The sequence below is a fragment of the Pseudophryne corroboree genome, chromosome 6 (assembly GCF_028390025.1).
Source record: "Pseudophryne corroboree isolate aPseCor3 chromosome 6, aPseCor3.hap2, whole genome shotgun sequence".
Classification (NCBI taxonomy): domain Eukaryota; kingdom Metazoa; phylum Chordata; class Amphibia; order Anura; family Myobatrachidae; genus Pseudophryne; species Pseudophryne corroboree.
Window position 1 is genome coordinate 35,027,641 of NC_086449.1, and position 19,496 is coordinate 35,047,136.

The following is a 19,496-nucleotide window of genomic DNA, read 5'->3' on the forward strand; positions in this document are numbered from 1 at the left end:
TGAGACTCTCTGCATCACCTAATCCTGCTCTTCAATCACCAAGGACCAGGAAGTATAAGGTGGGAGACTGAGTTAGAAACTGGGCCAGTTCCTTGTGTCACACTCACAGCTATGTGTGAGTCTTCAAGCTGAGCTCCCTAAAGGTAACCTTTATACTCTGGTTCCTGTGAAAACTCTGTTCCTTGTTACCCTGTTTGGTTTACTTTTGTGTTGCCACTGATGATCACTATTTCCTCGAGTCTCAAAGTAAAGGCACAGCTGCAGTGGTTCATCTTAAAGGCACAGTATTATATTCCATAGTCTCAACTGAAAACCACAGCTGCCGTAGTTCATCTTTACTGCTGTTGTAGTTGTGATCTCCAGAGTTCCCGTATCCCTGCAGCCTCTCCGTGCCTCAGCATCTCCGTGCCTCAGTACCTCAGTGCCTCAGCATCTCAGTGCCTCAGCATCTCTGTGCCTCAGCATCTCTGTGCCTCAGCATCTCCGTGCCTCAGCATCTCCGTGCCTCAGCATCTCCGTGCCTCAGTGCCTCAGCATCTCCGTGCCTCAGCACCTCCATGCCTCAGTACCTCCGTGCCTCAGTACCTCCCAGCACCTCCGTGCCTCAGCACCTCGTGCTTCCAGCATCTCTGTGTCTCAGCACCTCGTGCCTCCAGTACCTCCGTGCCTCCGTGCCTCAGCACCTCGTGCCTCCAGCGTCTCCGTGCTTCAGCATCTCAGTGCCTCCAAGCACCCCAGTGTCTCTACGCACCCCAGTGTCTCTACGCACCCCAGTGTCTCTACGCACCCCAGTGTCTCCAAGCACTTCCATGCCTCCTAGCTCCTCAGTGTCTCCAAGCATCCAGTGCACTTTAGCACAGTTGTACCTGGTATTCTTCACTGATTCATCAGCGCCTTTCCAGTTCTGTCTTTCAGGAGACCTTCAGCGCCCACACGTGCTTCCTGTCTGCCGACCTAATCCTGCATGGGAAGAAACCCTGAGTCCACAACATTCCCAAACCAGGTCAGTGGTAGTATTCATATAATCCTCCAGTCGCCTGCACAGACTTAACTAACACCGGGTTCACAAAACCTCAGTCTTGACAATGATCTGTCATATGCAATTAGGTTTTTATGAAAAATATGTTTGTAAAGATGTTAAAAGGGTGGATTGTGATAGTCTTCTAATCTGTAAAGAGAAATATAATGGACATAAAGATTTTATAGCTTTTATTATGAAAAATATATTAGGAAGACTATGAAAAACATCGGAACATTTTATTGTCATATCCAATTTTTAAGGAAACATTACCTGATAGACCAGATATAGGCCCTCATTCCGAGTTGATCGCTCGCAAGGCGAATTTAGCAGAGTTACACACGCTAAGCCACCGCCTACTGGGAGTGAATCTTAGCTTCTTAAAATTGCGACCGATGTATTCGCAATATTGCGATTACTAACTACTTAGCAGTTTCAGAGTAGCTCCAGACTTACTCTGCCTGTGCGATCATTTCAGTGCTTGTCGTTCCTGGTTGACGTCACAAACACACCCAGCGTTCGCCCAGGCACTCCCACCGTTTCCCCGGCCACTCCTGCGTTTTTTCCGGAAACGGTAGCGTTTTCAGCCACACGCCCCTGAAACGCCGTGTTTCCGCCCAGTAACACCCATTTCCTGTCAATCACATTACGATCGCCGGAGCGATGAAAAAGCCGTGAGTAAAAATACTTTCTTCATAGTAAAGTTACTTGGCGCAGTCGCAGTGCGAACATTGCGCATGCGTACTAAGCGGATTTTCACTGCGATGCGATGAAAAATACCGAGCGAACAACTCGGAATGAGGGCCATAGTATTTTATAGAACAGAAACAGTTAGCGATATCATGACCTCTATTCGAATAATAAACAACCTAGAGATGAATAAAGTTGGTGTTAAAAGGTTGTTTTAGGCACGGGAAGTGTAATATATGCAAATATAATAAAAAAAATATAATAATAATAATTTTATTTATATGGCGCTCTTTCTCCAATAGGACTCAAGGCACTTAACAGATACATAGCATAATATAGTACAGAAAATAATGAAGTACAGAACAGCTTTTCATAAAATACAGAAGCATGGAGATACTAAAGGGACATTATGGGAATGCTTGAGTAAACAGGAAAGTATTGAGTCTGTTTTTGAAGGATTCTATAGTTGGGGCCTCTCGCACTGTGCGGGGAAGTGAGTTCCATAGAGTCGGAGCCACATGACTAAAAACTTGATCCCCAGATGAATTACGGAAGATTCTAGGTACTGAAATTTGATCATAGTGATAACAGAATTTTTAAAATTAAAATATATAAACTACAGCACTATATATGTAATTTATATACTGAAATATATACTGAATGTTCCTGTAATTTTATATACAGAATGTGGTAAAAAGACCCAGTATGCTTCAGATACAGGAACATGTGCGAGCTTTTAAGAATAAATTAATTGCTCATTCAGTTCCTAAACACTTCCTTGAAGCCCACTACTCTAATTCTGTACATTTATCATGTAAAGCTATAGAACATGTTGTACTTAAAAACAGGGAAGGAAATGTTGAAGTTCTATTGTTCCAAAGACAGCTGTTTGGATATTCCAGCTTAAGGGGTATATGCAATTGCGGTTGAATTCCCGAAAATGTCGAAAAACTGGACATTTTCGCCCCCAAAAAAATTCGACAATGCAATTCAGTACTTTTCGTCAAAAAAACGGATTTTCAAAATTTGACTTTTTGAAATTCGACATTTGTCAAATTCGACATTTCTGCAATGGTACAAATGCGGCAATTCGACAAAAGTATATTCAATTGAAGATTGTAAATTCGACAACAGTGCTTTTAGACAGTAAATTCGTCATTTTCAATCTGCCACACTTTGCTGGCGGAATCTAATAAAAATTTTTAAAAACATGTTTTTTGTGTTTTTTTTTTATTGGTAAACGCATATCTATTTATATTAGAAGGGATAAGGTACATGGTTTGTCTATTTAGGAGGCACAAGTATTTTTTTTTTAAATGGAATGGGGTGAAATCAGAAAAAAAAATGCGTGGGGTCCCCCCTTAAAAGCATAACCAGCCTCGGGCTCTTCGAGCCGGTCCTGGATCTAAAAATCCGGGGGAAAAACTGATGGGGGATCCCCCGTATTTTCAAAACCAGCACCGGGCTCTGCGCCTGGTGCTGGTGCAAAAAATACGGGGGACAAAAAAAATAGGGGTCCCCCGTATTTTTTACACCAGCATCGGGCTCAGCTAGCTGGGTAGATAATGCCACAGCCGGGGGTCACTTGTATACAGCGCCCTGCGGCTGTGGCATTAAATACGCAACTAGTCACCTCTGGCCGGGGTACCCTGGAGGAGTGGGGACCCCTTCAATCAAGGGGTCCCCCCTCCAGCCACCCATGGGCCAGGGGTGAAGCCCGAGGCTGTCCCCCCCCCATCCAAGGGCTGCGGATGGGGGGGCTGATAGCCTTTTGAAAAAATGAAAGAATATTGTTTTTTCCAGTAGTACTACAAGTCCCAGCAAGCCTCCCCCGCAAGCTGGTACTTGGAGAACCACAAGTACCAGCATGCGGGAGAAAAACGGGCCCGCTGGTACCTGTAGTTCCACTGGAAAAAAAATACCCAAATAAAAACAGGAGACACACACCGTGAAAGTAAAACTTTATTTCACACCTGCCGACCCCCCGTGACTCCTGTCACAGAAAGGTCTCTTCAGCCAATCAGGAAGCGCCACTTCGTGGCACTCTCCTGATTGGCTGTATGCGCGTCTGAGCTGGCAGACAGCGCATCGCACAGCTCCCTCCATTAGTTTCAATGGTGGGAACTTTGCGGTCAGCGGTGGGGTTACCCGCGGTCAGCGGCTGACCGCGGGTGACCTCACCGCTGACCGCAAAGTTCCCACCATTGAAAGTAATGGAGGGGGCTGTGCAATGCGCGTCTGAGCTTAGACGCGCAAAGCCAATCAGGTGAGTGCCACGAAGTGGCGCTTCCTGATTGGCTGAAGAGACCTATCTGTGACAGGAGTTACGGGGGGTCTCTGCATTCGGGGAAAGCTGTCCCATGTGTAAACATGGGACCCCTTTCAGTCCGCCTGGTCCGGGTGTTCGTTTTTTTTTTTTTTTTGCCAAGTACGTGGATTATAATCAGGACACTGGATCAGGTGAGTATAATTTTATTCACAGGTACCCCGGATCATCGGCGACATTGGAGACGTGGCAGTCGGCGGGTCAACATAGGTAAGTATGTATGTGTCGGCAGGTGTGAAATAAAGTTTTACTTTGGCGGTGTGTCTCCTGTTTTTATTTGGGTATTTTTTTTCCAGTAGAACTACAGGTACCAGTGGGCCCGTTTTTCTCCCGCATGCTGGTACTTGTGGTTCTCCAAGTACCAGCTTGCGGGGGAGGCTTGCTGGGACTTGTAGTACTACTGGAAAAAAACAATATTCTTTCATTTTTTCAAAAGGCTATCAGCCCCCCCATCTGCAGCCCTTCGATGGGGGGACAGCCTCGGGCTTCACCCCTGGCCCTTGGGTGGCTGGGGGGGGACCCCTTGATTGAAGGGGTCCCCACTCCTCCAGGGTACCCCGGCCAGAGGTGACTAGTTGCGTATTTAATGCCACGCCCGCAGGGCGCTGTATAAAAGTGACCCCCGGCTGTGGCATTATCTACCCAGCTAGTGGAGCCCGATGCTGGTGTAAAAAATACGGGGTACCCCTACTCTTTTTGTCCCCTGTATTTTTTGCACCAGCACCAGGCGCAGAGCCCGGTGCTGGTTTTAAAAATACGGGGGATCCTCTGTCAGTTTTTCCCCCGGATTATTAGAATCAGGACCGGCTCGAAGAGCCCGAGGCTGGTTATGCTTAGGTGGGGGGACCCCACACAATTTTTTTCGGGTTTTTTAAAGTTTTTTGACCATTTTTAAAAATCTGATCAAAATCCGTCAAACCGGCCGTTTTTCGACAGCGGGACTGTCGAATCCGTTTTTTATTGAATATGTTGAATTCCGGCACCCACCTGCCGGAATTCAGCGGTCGAATTGTGTCGAATTAAAAAACGGGCGAAAAATTGCCGCGATTCGCCGGCAATTGCATATACCCCTAATTCTCTTATGGCTGCATGTCTTAGTTATTATAAAATTGCCCTTTTTTATGATTTTTTATTTATATTTATTTTCAATGTTTTATTATTGTTTATTTAAATTTATTTTCATTTTTATACTTTTATGTATATTTTTTATTTTTATTTTCATCATTTAAGGGCATGTTTATCATCACTTAATTTCTACAAATTATCACCTACTTTTGTAAAAATTAAGTTTTGGGGGCATTCGTCATAAAGGTAACGCAGGTGATATCACAGATTCCTTTCACTCCCGATCTGGCCAGGCGTCCCCCTACACTAGTACAAATGAAGCAGTGACACGATTTGTCGAGACTACTGAATTTCAGATCAGCAGGCTCTGCACCGGAGCAATGATGAATTGTTCCAGCGCTTGTAGCAAGTCAAAATGTTAATTATTGTGGGCCATCTAGCCCCTATAATTAACATGATGAATATGCCCCTTTTTATTTTTAATTTAGTTTCATTTTTTACTTTTTAGTGCATTATTCTCAAGGGTGCTACACAATAGTACTATACTACCTTTTTGGGTTCTATATACATGATAGTACATTCTTGTTATATTATTGTTTATCATTTTTAGTACTCTGTGGTTTCTGTATAAGGCATACATTCAGGATGCCGGCAGTCGTGATGCCGGCAGTCTAAATCCCGGATGCCGGAATCCCGACATCAATGGAAATGCCAATGACGGAATCCTGACAGCTGACATCCTGAACTTAAGTCTGCCAGGCACTATTAAGGTTAGGCCATGGGGGTGGTTAGGTGTTGGCATCACCGGGGAGGGTTAGGTTAAGGCTGCGGTGGGGGGAGGGTTAGGGATAGGCTGCGGGGAGTGGGGCTTAGGTTTCGGCACCACCGGTGAGGGTTAGGGTTAGGCTGCGGGGGGAGGGTTAAGATTTGGGTTAGGCTGCGGGAAGGGAGGGTTAGAATTAGGATGTTAAGGGGGAAAGCTAAATATACTTACCAGACCCTTGTTGGGATTCTCATCATCAGGATGCCTCTGTCAGTCTTTTGACAGTCGGCATCCCAAACGCCGGTCACCCGTATCACACCCATATAAATATAGAAGTATATTTATGAGAAAACTATCTATGCAGATTCAGATGATATGTGGGAATAGGTAGCAGCCTACTGTAGAAACAACTAGGTTCCCCAGTTAGAATTTTGAAATATGAATGAATGGAAAGTTCTTAGAGCATATTGTACCTGTCTCGCGTAGAGGTGAAATAAAAATAAAAATAAAAAGGTAGATTTCATTTTCTATTGGTACGGGGCCAGTCAGATGTAATTTTATGGAGAACATTGGTTGTAGTTATGGCACAAGGAGGTGCTCTTGTTGTTCTTTCTACAGAATGTAGAAACATGTAATGTTTTAGAAGAAGATCTCTTTTTCTTGTTTCACACCAAACAGCTCCTGTTCTATATGAAGAAGGTGAGGGTGAAAATGAGTGATGGGAGAGAACTTTACTTTGATGAGCATGGAGACCCTCCTGCCATCTATGACATAGTGAACTGGCAGCTAAGCTCAGAGAACACCATCCGGCAGGTCAAAGTTGGCAGTTATGATACCACGGCACCACCTGGTCATGTTTTTACCATAAACACAAGTTTTCTATGGTGGACCTCTGAAAGCAATCAGGTAAGACTATACCAGTCAGACACCACTTTAGAGATAAAGAAACCTCGGACACCAGAAATAATATGTGCACCATACTTTATATGCTAATATAAATAACTAATTCACCAACTGAGTTTTCAAATATACTAATATATATTTGCCTATCCCAGGTTCCTCTCTCCATCTGCAGTGAGAGTTGTCCACCTGGTTCCTGGAAAGCAGCTAGAAGAGGCGAACCAGTCTGCTGTTTTGAGTGTGTCCCTTGTCCTCTTGGGGAGATCACCAACAAAACAGGTACTTAATGCTTTCTCAACTCCGACACAATTACAGGACATGAAAGTGGAATTGACGTTACTAATATCTCAATTTTTGTAAGAAATGTTAATTGGGAAGAGTGGCACTGAACTGTGGCTTTGCGGTCATATCCATGCACTGAGATAATCCCATTATAGGGAGATTTTAACAAAAGAACAGGTTTTCATGCATCTTGAAGGGCAGGTTGTGAACTGTGTGATCTACTAAATAAAGATTACAAATTCTCAAATCAATTTGAGGTTTGGAGACCATTCTGGGATACAAATTGTCTTATTTACTAACCGGTTTGACTACCTATATGCCAAATTAATACTTACAGTAATAGCAAAAAGAGTTGCACACAAGTGTTGCCCCAGTAAGAAATAACAAACCATTGCACCAATATGAATCAAATCAATCAAGTGGAAATAATATTTTGCTCTATCCACCAACCTTCAAGAGCAATGGGATTATATTAAAAAAAACTGTTGTTGTTACTGTATGTAATTATTATGATCATTTTTAACATTGTAACAGAGATGTTTGCAAGAATACAGACATGTATCTGGGATATTTCTTAATTTATGCACTCATATGTAGATCAGTATATGTCAACTTCTCCAGCAAGTTTATAATTTAAATTTGCCAGGCTGGTTCAACACACTCTAACTGGTATGTGCTTGATTTATTACTTGAAGCTGTTTCTTTCCCATCGTGATAAGTGTGTTGGAACTAAATACTAGAAATCAGCAGTATTTATCCAACTTCATCCTGCTGTAACATCCTTAATGTGTTTAAATATCAAACCTGTTTAAGAGTCTGACATCTTCTCAAACAGGCTTAAGACAGCAGAACAATCTTGATCAGAATCAAAAAGTTTGCAAATGAGCATGAATGCATCTTTGGAAGCAAACTATTAGTATTCACTCAGTGGTTGATTTTACGTATGGGCTGCAGGACTGCAGCTTCCCCCCCAGGTAAAATCGCCACCTCAGCTCATGTCAGTGAGCCAGATGCAGTCCTGCACTAGCTTCACTGTGACTGGCAGTGACTTCCTCTTGGAAGTCCTACCAGCCAGTCACAGACACACAAGGCGGTCCCATTGGGAGGCGTTTCCTCCCTCTGGGACTGACAGACCGGGCTACAATAGGTAGAGAGCTGGCTTCCTGTAGGAAGCCACTTCCTGCCTTTCATGCCGCCCAATCCGGCTTCTATGGACTGCAGCCGAAGCAGTCCACAGTCAGGGGTTTGTGCATGTGCAGTCACAACGTGGCATCTTCACCAGTCTCGGGAGCTGCCAGATCCATTGTGCAGGTGCTTTGACCCAGGGCTCCATGTCTACTAGTTACTCTGGGCTGGGGGTAGTGGCAGACCCCCTACTTAAAGTTAGTAGGAGCTGCCGCTGGTATTCACCCAATAAATTAGGGGGTAGAGGAAGGCAATTGTACTGCTGATTGTGTTACAGAGTGTTAGTGGCTTTAAATTTGTGGGCAGAGCTATATTCACATTTTGCTTCAGCTGAATCTGCAAGCTAGGGCTGAACAGTGTTTTTCTTTTCAACCATCTGAATGTTATTGCTTCCCTTACAGACTCTGTGACTTGCATCAAATGTCCGTGGAATCAGTATCCGACTTTCCAGAAATCCAGTTGTCTCTCAAAAGCTATAGACTACCTATCTTATGAGGATCCATTTGGGACATCTTTGGCTTCTATCAGCATCTTATCATCTTTGGTTCCAGGTTTCATCTTGCTGCTCTTCATCCAGCATAAATCGAGCCCAGTTGTGAAAGCCAATAACTATTCACTCAGCTGTCTTCTTCTGTTGTCTCTGTCCTACTGTTTCCTCTGCTCTTTAGCCTTCATTGGTTACCCCCACCCAGAGAAATGTTTGCTCCGTCAGGCAACATTTGGCATTGTTTTTGCACTTTGCATCTCCTGCGTTTTAGCCAAAACAATCACAGTGGTTTTTGCATTCATGGCCACCAAACCAGGCAGCAGACTAAGGAAATGGGTGACACGAGTGCCCTATATGGTCATCTCTATTGGCTTCCTGTTCCAGTTCCTCTTGTGCACCACTTGGCTGTGCCTCACACCTCCATTCCTTCAATTCAGCTCAAAAACTCAATCCATAATCATCATTGTTGAATGTAATGAGGGTTCTCTTGTGGCCTTCTGGTCTATGCTGGGTTATCTGTTTCTCCTGGCCACCATTAGTTTCATTGTTGCCTTCCTGGCTCGGAGACTTCCTGACACCTTCAATGAGGCACAGTTTATTACCTTCAGCATGCTGGCCTTTCTCAGTGTCTGGGTGTCCTTCATCCCAACCTCCCTCAGTGCTCAGGGTAAATACACGGTGGCCATGGAAATATTTGCCATCTTGGCTTCCAGTTGGGCTCTGGTGATATGCATGTTGCTACCTAAATGCTTCATCATATTAGTCCGACCACAGCTAAACTCTAAAGAGCACATCATGGGGAAACACAGAGACTACAATAAGAAGATTACAACATGAGAACCATATGATGTTACTGTGATTGAATAAAATCAGCAGGAAATCAGGAAACAAATACTATGCTTCACCCCTTAGATGCTTTACAGTATGGACTACTTTGGATGCCCTAAATAAATCTGTAAATTGTTGATAATTACATGTAAGTTATTCCAGCAATAAAAGACAGATGATTGGTTAGATATATTAAAATCTTCTTTTTTGGCCACTCCTGCATCCAACAACAGGTTCATGAAAGTATAATGTATCAAGCTTGGATGACTCTCTAAAATTGTACAGGCACAACTGTGTATCATGAAGACAAATGTCTGAATGTGGAGGTAGAGTTTATAACATTTTATATGGGGTCAACCAAAAGTCTTCCAACTCAGGTTGGATGTTCTAGATTTTTTCAAATTGCATTTTATCTAGTTTTATACTTTTTGAGGCCAAGATATGTTTTGTTGAATTTATACAGTATTTGAAGACATTTGTCATCATCATGCAGACATGTTCTCTGGGAGGACTCTTGAAAAAGAAGTCATTGCTTTAAGCAGGATTAAATGCACGCAAATGCAAACACACATGTACATCGTGTTATTACCTAATAATGTATTTATTTTTTCAGTACCACTTAAGGCCAAGATTTATCAAGCCTTGGAGAGTGATCACTTGCACAGTGATAAAGTACCAGCCAATCAGCTCCTACAATAACTGCCATGTTACAGGCTGAGTTTGAAAAATGATAGTTAGGAGCTGATTGGTTGATACTTTATCACTGTGCAATTCATCACTCTCCAAGGCTTGATAAATTGATATATAAGTACAGGAAATGTAAAAAAAAAAAAAAAAAATATATATATATATATATATATATATATATATACTACTGTATATGGGGAGGATGGTTTGAATCAATACCTACTAAAAACAAGTATAAATGTAATTAATAGTTTTTCAAATTTACAAACTATACAAATGTCTTTTGATCCACTATGATATTTTTTTTTTTTTTTTATGAAGATTGGTGTACATCTGCAGTTTGTTTTAAGGTTTTATATTAAATTATTGTCATCTGTTAAACTGTTGTTTCTTTTGTAATACAGATGTTTTTATTCACAAATGATTTAATACTAGGATGTCAACATTTTGACCTCTAAGGGTCATTATCAAGACAATCACTGGAGGGCATCAGTACAGCTTCCAGGCAGCAGGTACACTGACTGTACCTCCAGAGTTAGTGCCCTCATTTGGCCTAGTTTGCCAAAACCTTGTATATTATTGGATCAATGACATTCTACTATCTTAATAGAGTACCACTCTGATGACCTGTGGTGGATGTAAGTATGGATTACCTATATTACTATATATATATATATATATATATAGGTAATCCATAAGAAGACGGGGAGGTGGTCCCCGAAACGTTGACCTCACGGATATAGTTTTTCACTGACTTCAAAGCCTCTGAGTGCCACCTCTGATTTCTTCTATTGGTATATATATATATATAGAGAGAGAGAGAGAGAGAGAGAGAGAGAGAGAGAGGAACAGGTGCCACTCGGATGGAAGAAAACTTGAATGCAGGTTTGAGAAATCAACGTTTCAAAATTTAATTCGTCATCAGGATATAAAACAATGCACAGAACATACCTTATATATAGTGTTCCCTCACCACGTGTGGTCATAGGTAAACGTGGCTCCGGTGTGAAGGCGACATACAGTGACGCCATCTCTCCTCACTGGTTACCATAGTGGCCAAACAAACCACAGCAAAAATAGAACAACCACATACATCGAATACAGCTGAGTATAATGCAAATAGACTCAAGCGGATAGACACTAGCAATCTACAACAATGTATCATATAAATATATACAAAGTTCATAAAAAATATGAAGTATGGTAAACTACGTACAGCAATAAGATTGCACATATCAATAATACAACAGGCCTGACAAAATGCAAGATGATTAATGAAGGAATATACTATTAACTATCCAAAACTGGTTAAGATATCAAGTGTTGCATATTAAATAGTTATCAACTAGAGGAAACCATGGAATCCTAAGGTATTCGTTCAGGCCCCGTGGAGACAGAGTGTCTAATGTGTGAATCATCTCCCCTCCTTTCTAAGTAAGCGCTGGGACCTATCACCCCCCTCCTCAAACGTGCAGGCTCATGATCGATAGTCATCTAACGGAGCGATGAAATACTATGACCTGCCTGCACGAAATGCCGTGCCACAGGTTGATCACTAGTCCCACTAGCCATGGCAACACGAATCGCTGACTTGTGACTAGCAATGCGTTTTTTCAATGTTCTGTCGGTCTTTCCAACATAATGCAAACCGCATGGGCACAGAAGTAACTAAACAATGAACTTTGTCATACAGGTGACTCTGTGTTTAATTATATAGCGTTTGCCACTATGCAGATGACAGAAAAATGTACCAGTAATCAGGGACCTGCAGGTCACACAATTTAGACACCTAAAACAACCTTCCTGTAATGTCAGAAAATGTTGTTCACATTGCGATGATTGTAACCCAGTAATGTCGGTACACATCACCCAAGCTTTAATATTTAAACACGGCATAATCCTGGTCCTGCCAAGATTCAGATCGGCATAGGTGAAAATATTGTGTATCCTTGGGTATGTGGAACAGTACCCCCGTGTACAACTGTTGGTGGCACTAAAAGGGCGACTGATAAAAGTAGTAGCTGCTGGGGCTCCAAGGCCTTCCTATCCAGTTATTTTGGGGCATTGACTTTCCTTTATTACAAGAGAAAATTACCTGGCATGAAAGTGAAAGGAAACAGCAGTTGAATTCCCCAAAAACACAATTGCTGTGTTCTGCCAAAGTCCTGTGACCATAAAACCTTCCCTTGTCAGTGAGCAACAAGAGGAAAGTGATACGGAGGCTGATTGGTCACCCTTGGAAAGAAATGTCTCTTTGCAGGACTTTGCAATGGATCAATTATGATAGGAATTTGGTACATGCATTTGGAAATGTTGTAATGAGAAACAGTAAAATAGAACCTGCTTTACCACCTGATGGCACACCCTATTTCCTGGTAAAGAATGACTTATTGTACCAGGTTGCTTATTTACAAGGTAAAAGGATAGACCGGTTACTGGTCCCCAGGAAACATGAGCAGCTCGTACTGAGGGCGGCACATTTATGGGCGGTCATTTAGGAGAGTAGAAAGCTATCCAATGAACAGTATTCAGTTAAGGTTCTTCTGGCTGGGTATTCGTGCTGCAGTAAAAAAGTATTGCCAGGAATGCCCGGGATGCCAGAAGACAAGCTCCCCTGGTTCCCTTACCAATCGTGTCTGTGCCTTTTGAGAGGATTAGTATTGACCTGGTAGGTGCGGTGGAAAAGTCTGCTCATAAGCATCAATATATTTTAGTGGTGGTTGATTGTGCTGTCAGGTACCCTGAGGCAATACCACTGCGGAATACTAAATAGAGCACCATTGCCGGGGAGCTGGTAATGTTATTTACACGGTTGGGAATTCCAAAAGAGGTCCTGATTGACCAGGGTCCTCCTTTCATGCCTATTTTGATGAAGGATTTGTGCTGCCTGTTGGTGGTTGATAGAATTACCACCTCAGTGTATCACCCACAACCAGACGGACTAGTGGAATGATTTAACCAAATCTTGAAGCAGATTATAAAGCAGGAGGTGTTCCAAGAGAAGGAAGATTGAGAACTGCTCCTACCTAATGTTTGCAGTACATGGTTTAGTCCTTTTGAGCTCCTTTATGGTAAGCAGCCTAGAGGGATTCTGGATTTCTTTAAGGAGGTCTGGGAGCAGCATCTGGCTCAAGAGGTAATATTGTTCAGCTTGTGTCTCAGTTATATGGTCGCCTAAGGCAAATTGAGACACTAGTAAAAGAGTATATAAACCAGACCTAACAATGTCAGAAATATAATTATGATGTCACAGAAGTTAATCGCTCATTTAAACTGGGGGACAAGGTAATTCGTCTTAGGTCGCAAACCTGAAAGTAAATTATATGCCCAATGGCAAGGTCCTTATGAGGTCATAGAGGCTGTGGGACCCGTTCATTATAAAGTACGCCAGGATGGTAGAAGGAAAAAGATACAAATTTACCATATTAACTTGTAAAAACCTTGAAAGGGAAGTGTTATCCAACTTTATCTGCTACCCCTTAAATACTCCATACTGCCAGGGGTATGCAGTTAGACTCCTGACTGTAGGGATGAAAATGCCAACGCCGAAATCCCGACAGCCATTGAAACGCTGACGGTCGGAATCCCGACAGCTGGCCAGAAACCCCACTTGGGTGGTGGTCCATGCCTCCACCCGAGGGGGAATAGAACGTTGCCACCGGGCCCAAAGTGTGGCGAGCGTAGCGAGCCTATGAGGGAACACGCTGCGCTCGAGGTCGGGATTCCAGCTGTCGGGATTCCAGATGTCGGTATTTCGACCGCCGGAATCCCATGAGTCAGGAAATCGTACTGATCCAGGTGCCCTTTGAAGCCTCATTAATTCCCAACCAAAAGAGGGAAGCTATAGACCTGGCATCAAGAAACCTAGTTACAGTAGCTATTCTACCAGCAGCATGAAAATGCAAATAATACAGCATGATATTGTTACTCCACCATGGGTTGTGATTAAGCATAAACCATATCCGCATTCCGAAGTTAAACGGGCTGCGGTAAAAAAAAAAAAAAAAAAGTAGAAGAGATGCTGCATCAAGGGGGTCATAGAGCAGTCAAATAGTGAATGGAACAACACCACTGTGTTGGTAGCCAAGCCTTCAGAAGCCCTGAGGTTTTGCAATGACTTCAGGAAATTAAATAAAGTCTCACAGTTTGATGCTTACTCTATGCCTCGGGTTAATGAGCTAGTAGAAAATATCGCAAAAAGCTGTGATTTGACAAAAGGGTACTGGCAGATATCTTTAACTGATGCTGCCAAGCCGAAAACAGCTTTTTCTACTCCAGAGGGGTTGTTTCAGTATAAAATGCTGTCCTTTGGTTTGCATGGGGCCTCTGCTACTTTTCAGAGGGCTACAAACTTGTTGCTTTGGCCTCATTTAAAGTATACAGCAGCTTATCTTGATGACATTGTCATCTTTAGTGCTGACTGGAAAACTCACCTTTCGAAGGTAGAGGCAGTACTGCAGTCTCTATGAGCACACAGGTTTACAGATAACCCACAGAAATGCGGAATGGCAGAGGCAAAGTACTTGGGATATGTGGTAGGCAGAGGGAAAGTAAAACCACAACTCAATAAAGTGGAAGCAGTAGTAACATGGCCTAAGCCCGAATGGAATTCTCAGCTTAGAACATTTCTTGGACTGGTGGGCTATTATCCCAGATATATACATGACTTTGCCACTAGAGTGGCTCCACTGATGAGTGTTTACAGAAGCGGGTACCAGACAAAATAGTCTGCTCCCAGTTAGTGGAAGCTGCTTGGCAAGACTTGAGACAAGCCTTATGCAGAACCAGTGTTGCATGCTCCTGACCTTCGAAAAACAATTTATATTGCAGACTGAGGCGTCTGAGACAGGACTGGGTGCAGTCCTTTCCCAGGAGGTAAATGGTGAGGAAAAACAAATGTTGTACTTAAGCCAGAAGTTATTACCCAGGCAGCACAAGTACTCAACTGTCGAACAAGAGTGTTGGCCATTAAGTGGGCAGTGGAATCCCTATGTTACTCCTTACTGGGGAAAGAATTCTGGCTAGTTACCATGCACCACTACAGTGGATACACACAAATGAAAGGGAGAATGCTTGTGTGACCCGCTGGTTTTTGACTTTACAACCATTTAAATTTGAGGTTCAACACTGTCCTGGGAAATTCCACCTGAATGCCGAAATTTATGAACCCCAATCCTACAGACAACCATGTGGTGAAGCTAGGGGATGGGCAAGAAGAGGGTGAAGATGAGAAACTCTGGAAAGGGGTAGAAAAAGGGTGCTGTTTTGGATGGCTGGTAAGAATTGGTGGAGGCGAATCAGGATGTTTGGCTAAGGAACTGGTAGCTTTACCAAGGTGGTTGATGCTAAGGGGGAAGGAGTGTGACAAAGATAGCACAAATCTGACATGGGTTTAGAACTGCAGGACTGTGGATGGAGACAATCCAGGCCAGGTGTTGCTGTTAGCCAGGGTTGAGAAGCAGCTGATTCCAGGCACCTGTCAGTTTGTGATAAAAGTGTTTCAGGCACAAAAAGCATGGCTACTGATGGTGGAATAGCTGCGTAGGTGATAGGCCAGGGGGTGGCTACTGTTAGGGGTCCTAGACCTTAGGGTCCACTAAAGAACTAGTGTCTGTGCATTTTGAAGACTCTGCAGTGGCGGAACTAGCGAGCGGTGGGGCCAGGTGCGATAAAATGCTTTGGGCCCCCCCATCCCATCCAAGTCCACCCCCTCTCCCCTGGAGAGGATCTGGTGAGGGGGACCTGCTCAGGACCAGAGAAATGGATACCTAGCAACAGTGCCGTAACTAGACATTTTAGCACTGTGTGCAAGAAACGGCATCGGAGCCCCACCCCTGCATGCAAAACAGGGGCAGTGCGCGCCGTAGGTGCGCGCAAAAATACATAGTGGCGTGGCTTCGTGAGGAAGGGGTGTGGCCACAAAATAATACCAATTCATAAAACAGTGCACAGTAGTCTCCATTACTCAAATTACGCCGCACAGTAGCACCACTACACCAGGTAGAAACCCTTTTACACCTTACAGCAGACAGATTCCTCTTTTTACACATAACGGCAGACAGCGTGCACTTTTTACACATTACGGCAGACAGCGTCCCTCTTTTTACACATAACGGCAGACAGTGTGCCCTTTTTTACACATAACGGCAGACAGTGTGCCCTTTTTACACATAGCGCCAGACAGCGTGCACTTTTTACACATAACGGCAGATGGCGTGCACTTGTTACACATTACGGCAGACAGCGTCCCCCTTTTTAAACATTACGGCAGACAGTGTCCCTTTTTTTACACATTGCGGCAGGCAGATTCCCCCTTTTTACACATTGCGGCAGGCAGATTCCCCCTTTCTACACATTGCGTCAGGCAGACTCCCCCTTTTTACACATTGCGGCGGGCAGATTCCCCCTTTCTACACATTGCGTCAGGCAGATTCCCCCTTTTTACACATTGCGGCAGGCAGATTCCCCCTTTTTACACATTGCGGCATGCAGATTCCCCCTTTCTACACATTGCGTCAGGCAGATCCACCCTTTTTACACATTGCGGCAGGCAGATTCCCCCTTTTTACACATTGCGGCAGACAGTCCCCCTTTTTGCACATGGAAAGAAAGAAAGAAAGAAAGAAAGAAAGAAAGAAAGAAAGAAAGAAAGAAAGAAAGAAAGAAAGAATTATACTTACCCTCTCCGCTGGCTCAGGCTCCTCGGTGCAGCTTCTGGTCACGATTCCCGGGCAGGGGAGAAGGAGGAGGAGGGAGGTGGAGGAGGGAGCCGCAGCAGCGCTGTGCTATTGGTGGAGGCGCTGCTGCTGCTGCCCCTCTGCTTCACTATAGGCTGTTCTCGGAAGGCAGCCTATAGTGAAGCAGGGGGACAGCAGCAGCAGCGCCTCAACCAGTAACAAAGCGCTGCTGCGGCTCCCTCCTCCACCTCCCTCCTCCTCCTTTTCCCCCGTGGCGTGCAGTGCGCTCCTCTCCTGTCCGGGCGGCTGTGTGCTGCGGACAGCGGTTGCCCGCAGCACACAGCGGCATGTAATGAGTCAGCTTGACTCATTACATGCTTTGGGCCCCTGGACAGTGGCGGGCCCCAGTGCAACGCACTGGTTGCACTGGCGGTAGTTCCGCCTTTGAGTCTCTGTGAACTCTGCTTTGCTTTAACTGACCTGTGTATCCTACACCTGCTTGTGTAACTTCCTGTGGTTGAATATAAATGTTTCCTGGATTTTTCTCCAGTTTATGTGATTTCTGTCACAAGTTAATAGGTCGACAGCAGGGATGTGCAGTCATAGGAGGCAGGGGAGGCAGTGCCTCCCCTGTCATTATGATTAGAATAATATAAAGAAGATACTTATGACACATATTCTGTGTCATAAGTTATTTCTTTATATTATGCTACCCATTTCAGCTCTTTTAATCAGTTTGGGAGGCACTGATAGCAGTGCCTCCCGTCATCAATAGAAATGGGCTAAAACGGGGGGCGGGGCCAAGGACTGGGCCATAAAAGCCCATTGAAAATCAACGGGGTAAGCGGCACTTATGCAAGTGCCTCGTTGACAGGGGAAACCCGCCCCTGTCAGCGCCGCAGATGTGATTGGACAGCGGATTCAGTACTGGATCCGCTGATCCAATCACCGGTGGGCTGAAGCGGCGGCGGGATCCGGCGATGCTGTGGTGCTATCACGTCTGGACAGTAGCACGGGCAAGTGAAGCGGCGGCGGGACCCGATGTTAGAGCTGCGCTATAGAAGCAGGTGCCACGGAGGCAGCGGGCTGGCGCTGGGCAGCGCTGTAACTGCAGCTCACCTTGATCATCCTCCGCTCTCCTCACAGCACCACCTGCGCCCTCCGGAACGGGGCCCATCACCACACAGGCGAGGTGGTGGGGTTTTTGTTGTTGGTGGTGGTGGGTGGGTGGGGAGGGGGGGGGCAGTTGTACTGGGTGGGAAGTGACTGGGCAGCTCAGCCTCAGATCACATGGACTGCAGCTCACCTTCAGATAATCAGGGGATGAGCTGCAGTCCAAGTGATCTGGGGGTGGGCTGCAGTCCAAGTGATCTGGGGGTGAACTGCAGTCCAAGTGACCTCGGCCAGATCACTTGGACTGCAGTTTACCCCCAGATCACTTGGACTGCAGTTTACCCCCAGATCACTTGGACTGCAGGGACAATGAGGAATAAGAATAATAAGAAATATAAGATCAGAGACTTCATCACTTGTCACTCAAGAAATGTTATCTATCTTCTTGAGTGCAAATGTGGCTAATATATGTGGGAAAGACATCCAGGCCCCTGAAAACCAGAATGGCGGAGCATGTGTATAATATCCGCAAGGGCCTGGATAGTCATCCTTTTTCAGAGCACTTTACCAAAGTACACAATAAGTGTGAGGGACATATCATTAGATATTTAGGTATCCAGCAAGTTAAAGCCAGCTGGAAAAATAGAGATCTCGAAAAAAGTCTGGCCCAAATGAGATGCACTGGATTTTTGATTTAAATTCACTAAAACCTAACGGTCACAATGCTGATTTTGAATTAAAATGGTTTTTAGATTGAGTTTTTACTAAAGTGTTTTATATTTCATGTGATTTTAATTTTCTTTTTTATCTTCTTTTATCTCTTCTATTGATACGAGGGGACTTATCTGCTGCTACAACATCAAAAATGAGTGACCAACTCGGGTAATAGGGAAGGACTAGTGGGAATATATAGTACCACAAAGACTGGTCAGAGTTGGTCCTCTTCTTAAAACGTACTAGAAGATCCCCATCCCAAAATGAATCTCTGTGACACCAACAATATGGGAAAAAAAGAATCTTTCCAGTAATAAAGATGGCCGACGGAGATTCATGAAAGATAATTCTAGAATAGGAGTTTACATCGAATTCAATAACCTGGTATTCAGTATGGTACTTTATGGATAGTACAGACACAGAGGGACGACTAACACTAAAAGGATTGAATACTGATGCGTCTGCGGCGTCCGGAGGAGTACTTCCGGTGATGCACTGGAACGCAAACTGAGACACTTCCGGCCGGGGGTGGAACGCAGAGTTCGTCACTTCCGGCGGGACGAGCCGGCGAGATGCGGCGCTCCGTGGTAACACAGGTGTCAGGACTAAAGACTATTTGTGGGGTATAAAAGAGCCTCCCAGCCTTACACCCTCAATCCAAAAAACTTGAGAAAGGTCAAAGGCAAATGACCGAAACGCGTTGTATCTGGATTGAGGACTGGACAAAGGAGCGGTGACTTCGTGGTAAAGGATCCAAAAGC

The 19,496-nt window shown here is 44.4% G+C and overlaps 1 protein-coding gene across 1 annotated transcript; it reads left to right on the plus strand.

Annotated features, from left to right (window-relative positions):
* The first annotated feature begins 1,860 nt into the window (after positions 1-1,860).
* LOC134934200 (vomeronasal type-2 receptor 26-like) lies at positions 1,861-9,553 on the plus strand. Its single transcript, XM_063929689.1, has 5 exons — positions 1,861-1,916; positions 5,710-5,869; positions 6,481-6,768; positions 6,918-7,041; positions 8,631-9,553. Exons 1-5 carry the CDS (start codon positions 1,861-1,863, stop codon positions 9,551-9,553), a joined length of 1,551 nt encoding a protein of 516 aa, XP_063785759.1.
* The last annotated feature ends 9,943 nt before the right edge of the window (positions 9,554-19,496 follow it).

Excerpts from the sequence above, each read along its gene's own strand:
- LOC134934200 (XM_063929689.1), top strand. The coding sequence starts at position 1,861 with ATGACCTCTATTCGAATAATAAACAACCTAGAGATGAATAAAGTTGGT. Across the intron at positions 1,917-5,709 it reads AATAAAGTTGGTGTTAAAAG|TACTCTGTGGTTTCTGTATA; the intron begins GTTGTTTTAGGC and ends TATCATTTTTAG. Across the intron at positions 7,042-8,630 it reads GGAGATCACCAACAAAACAG|ACTCTGTGACTTGCATCAAA; the intron begins GTACTTAATGCT and ends CTTCCCTTACAG.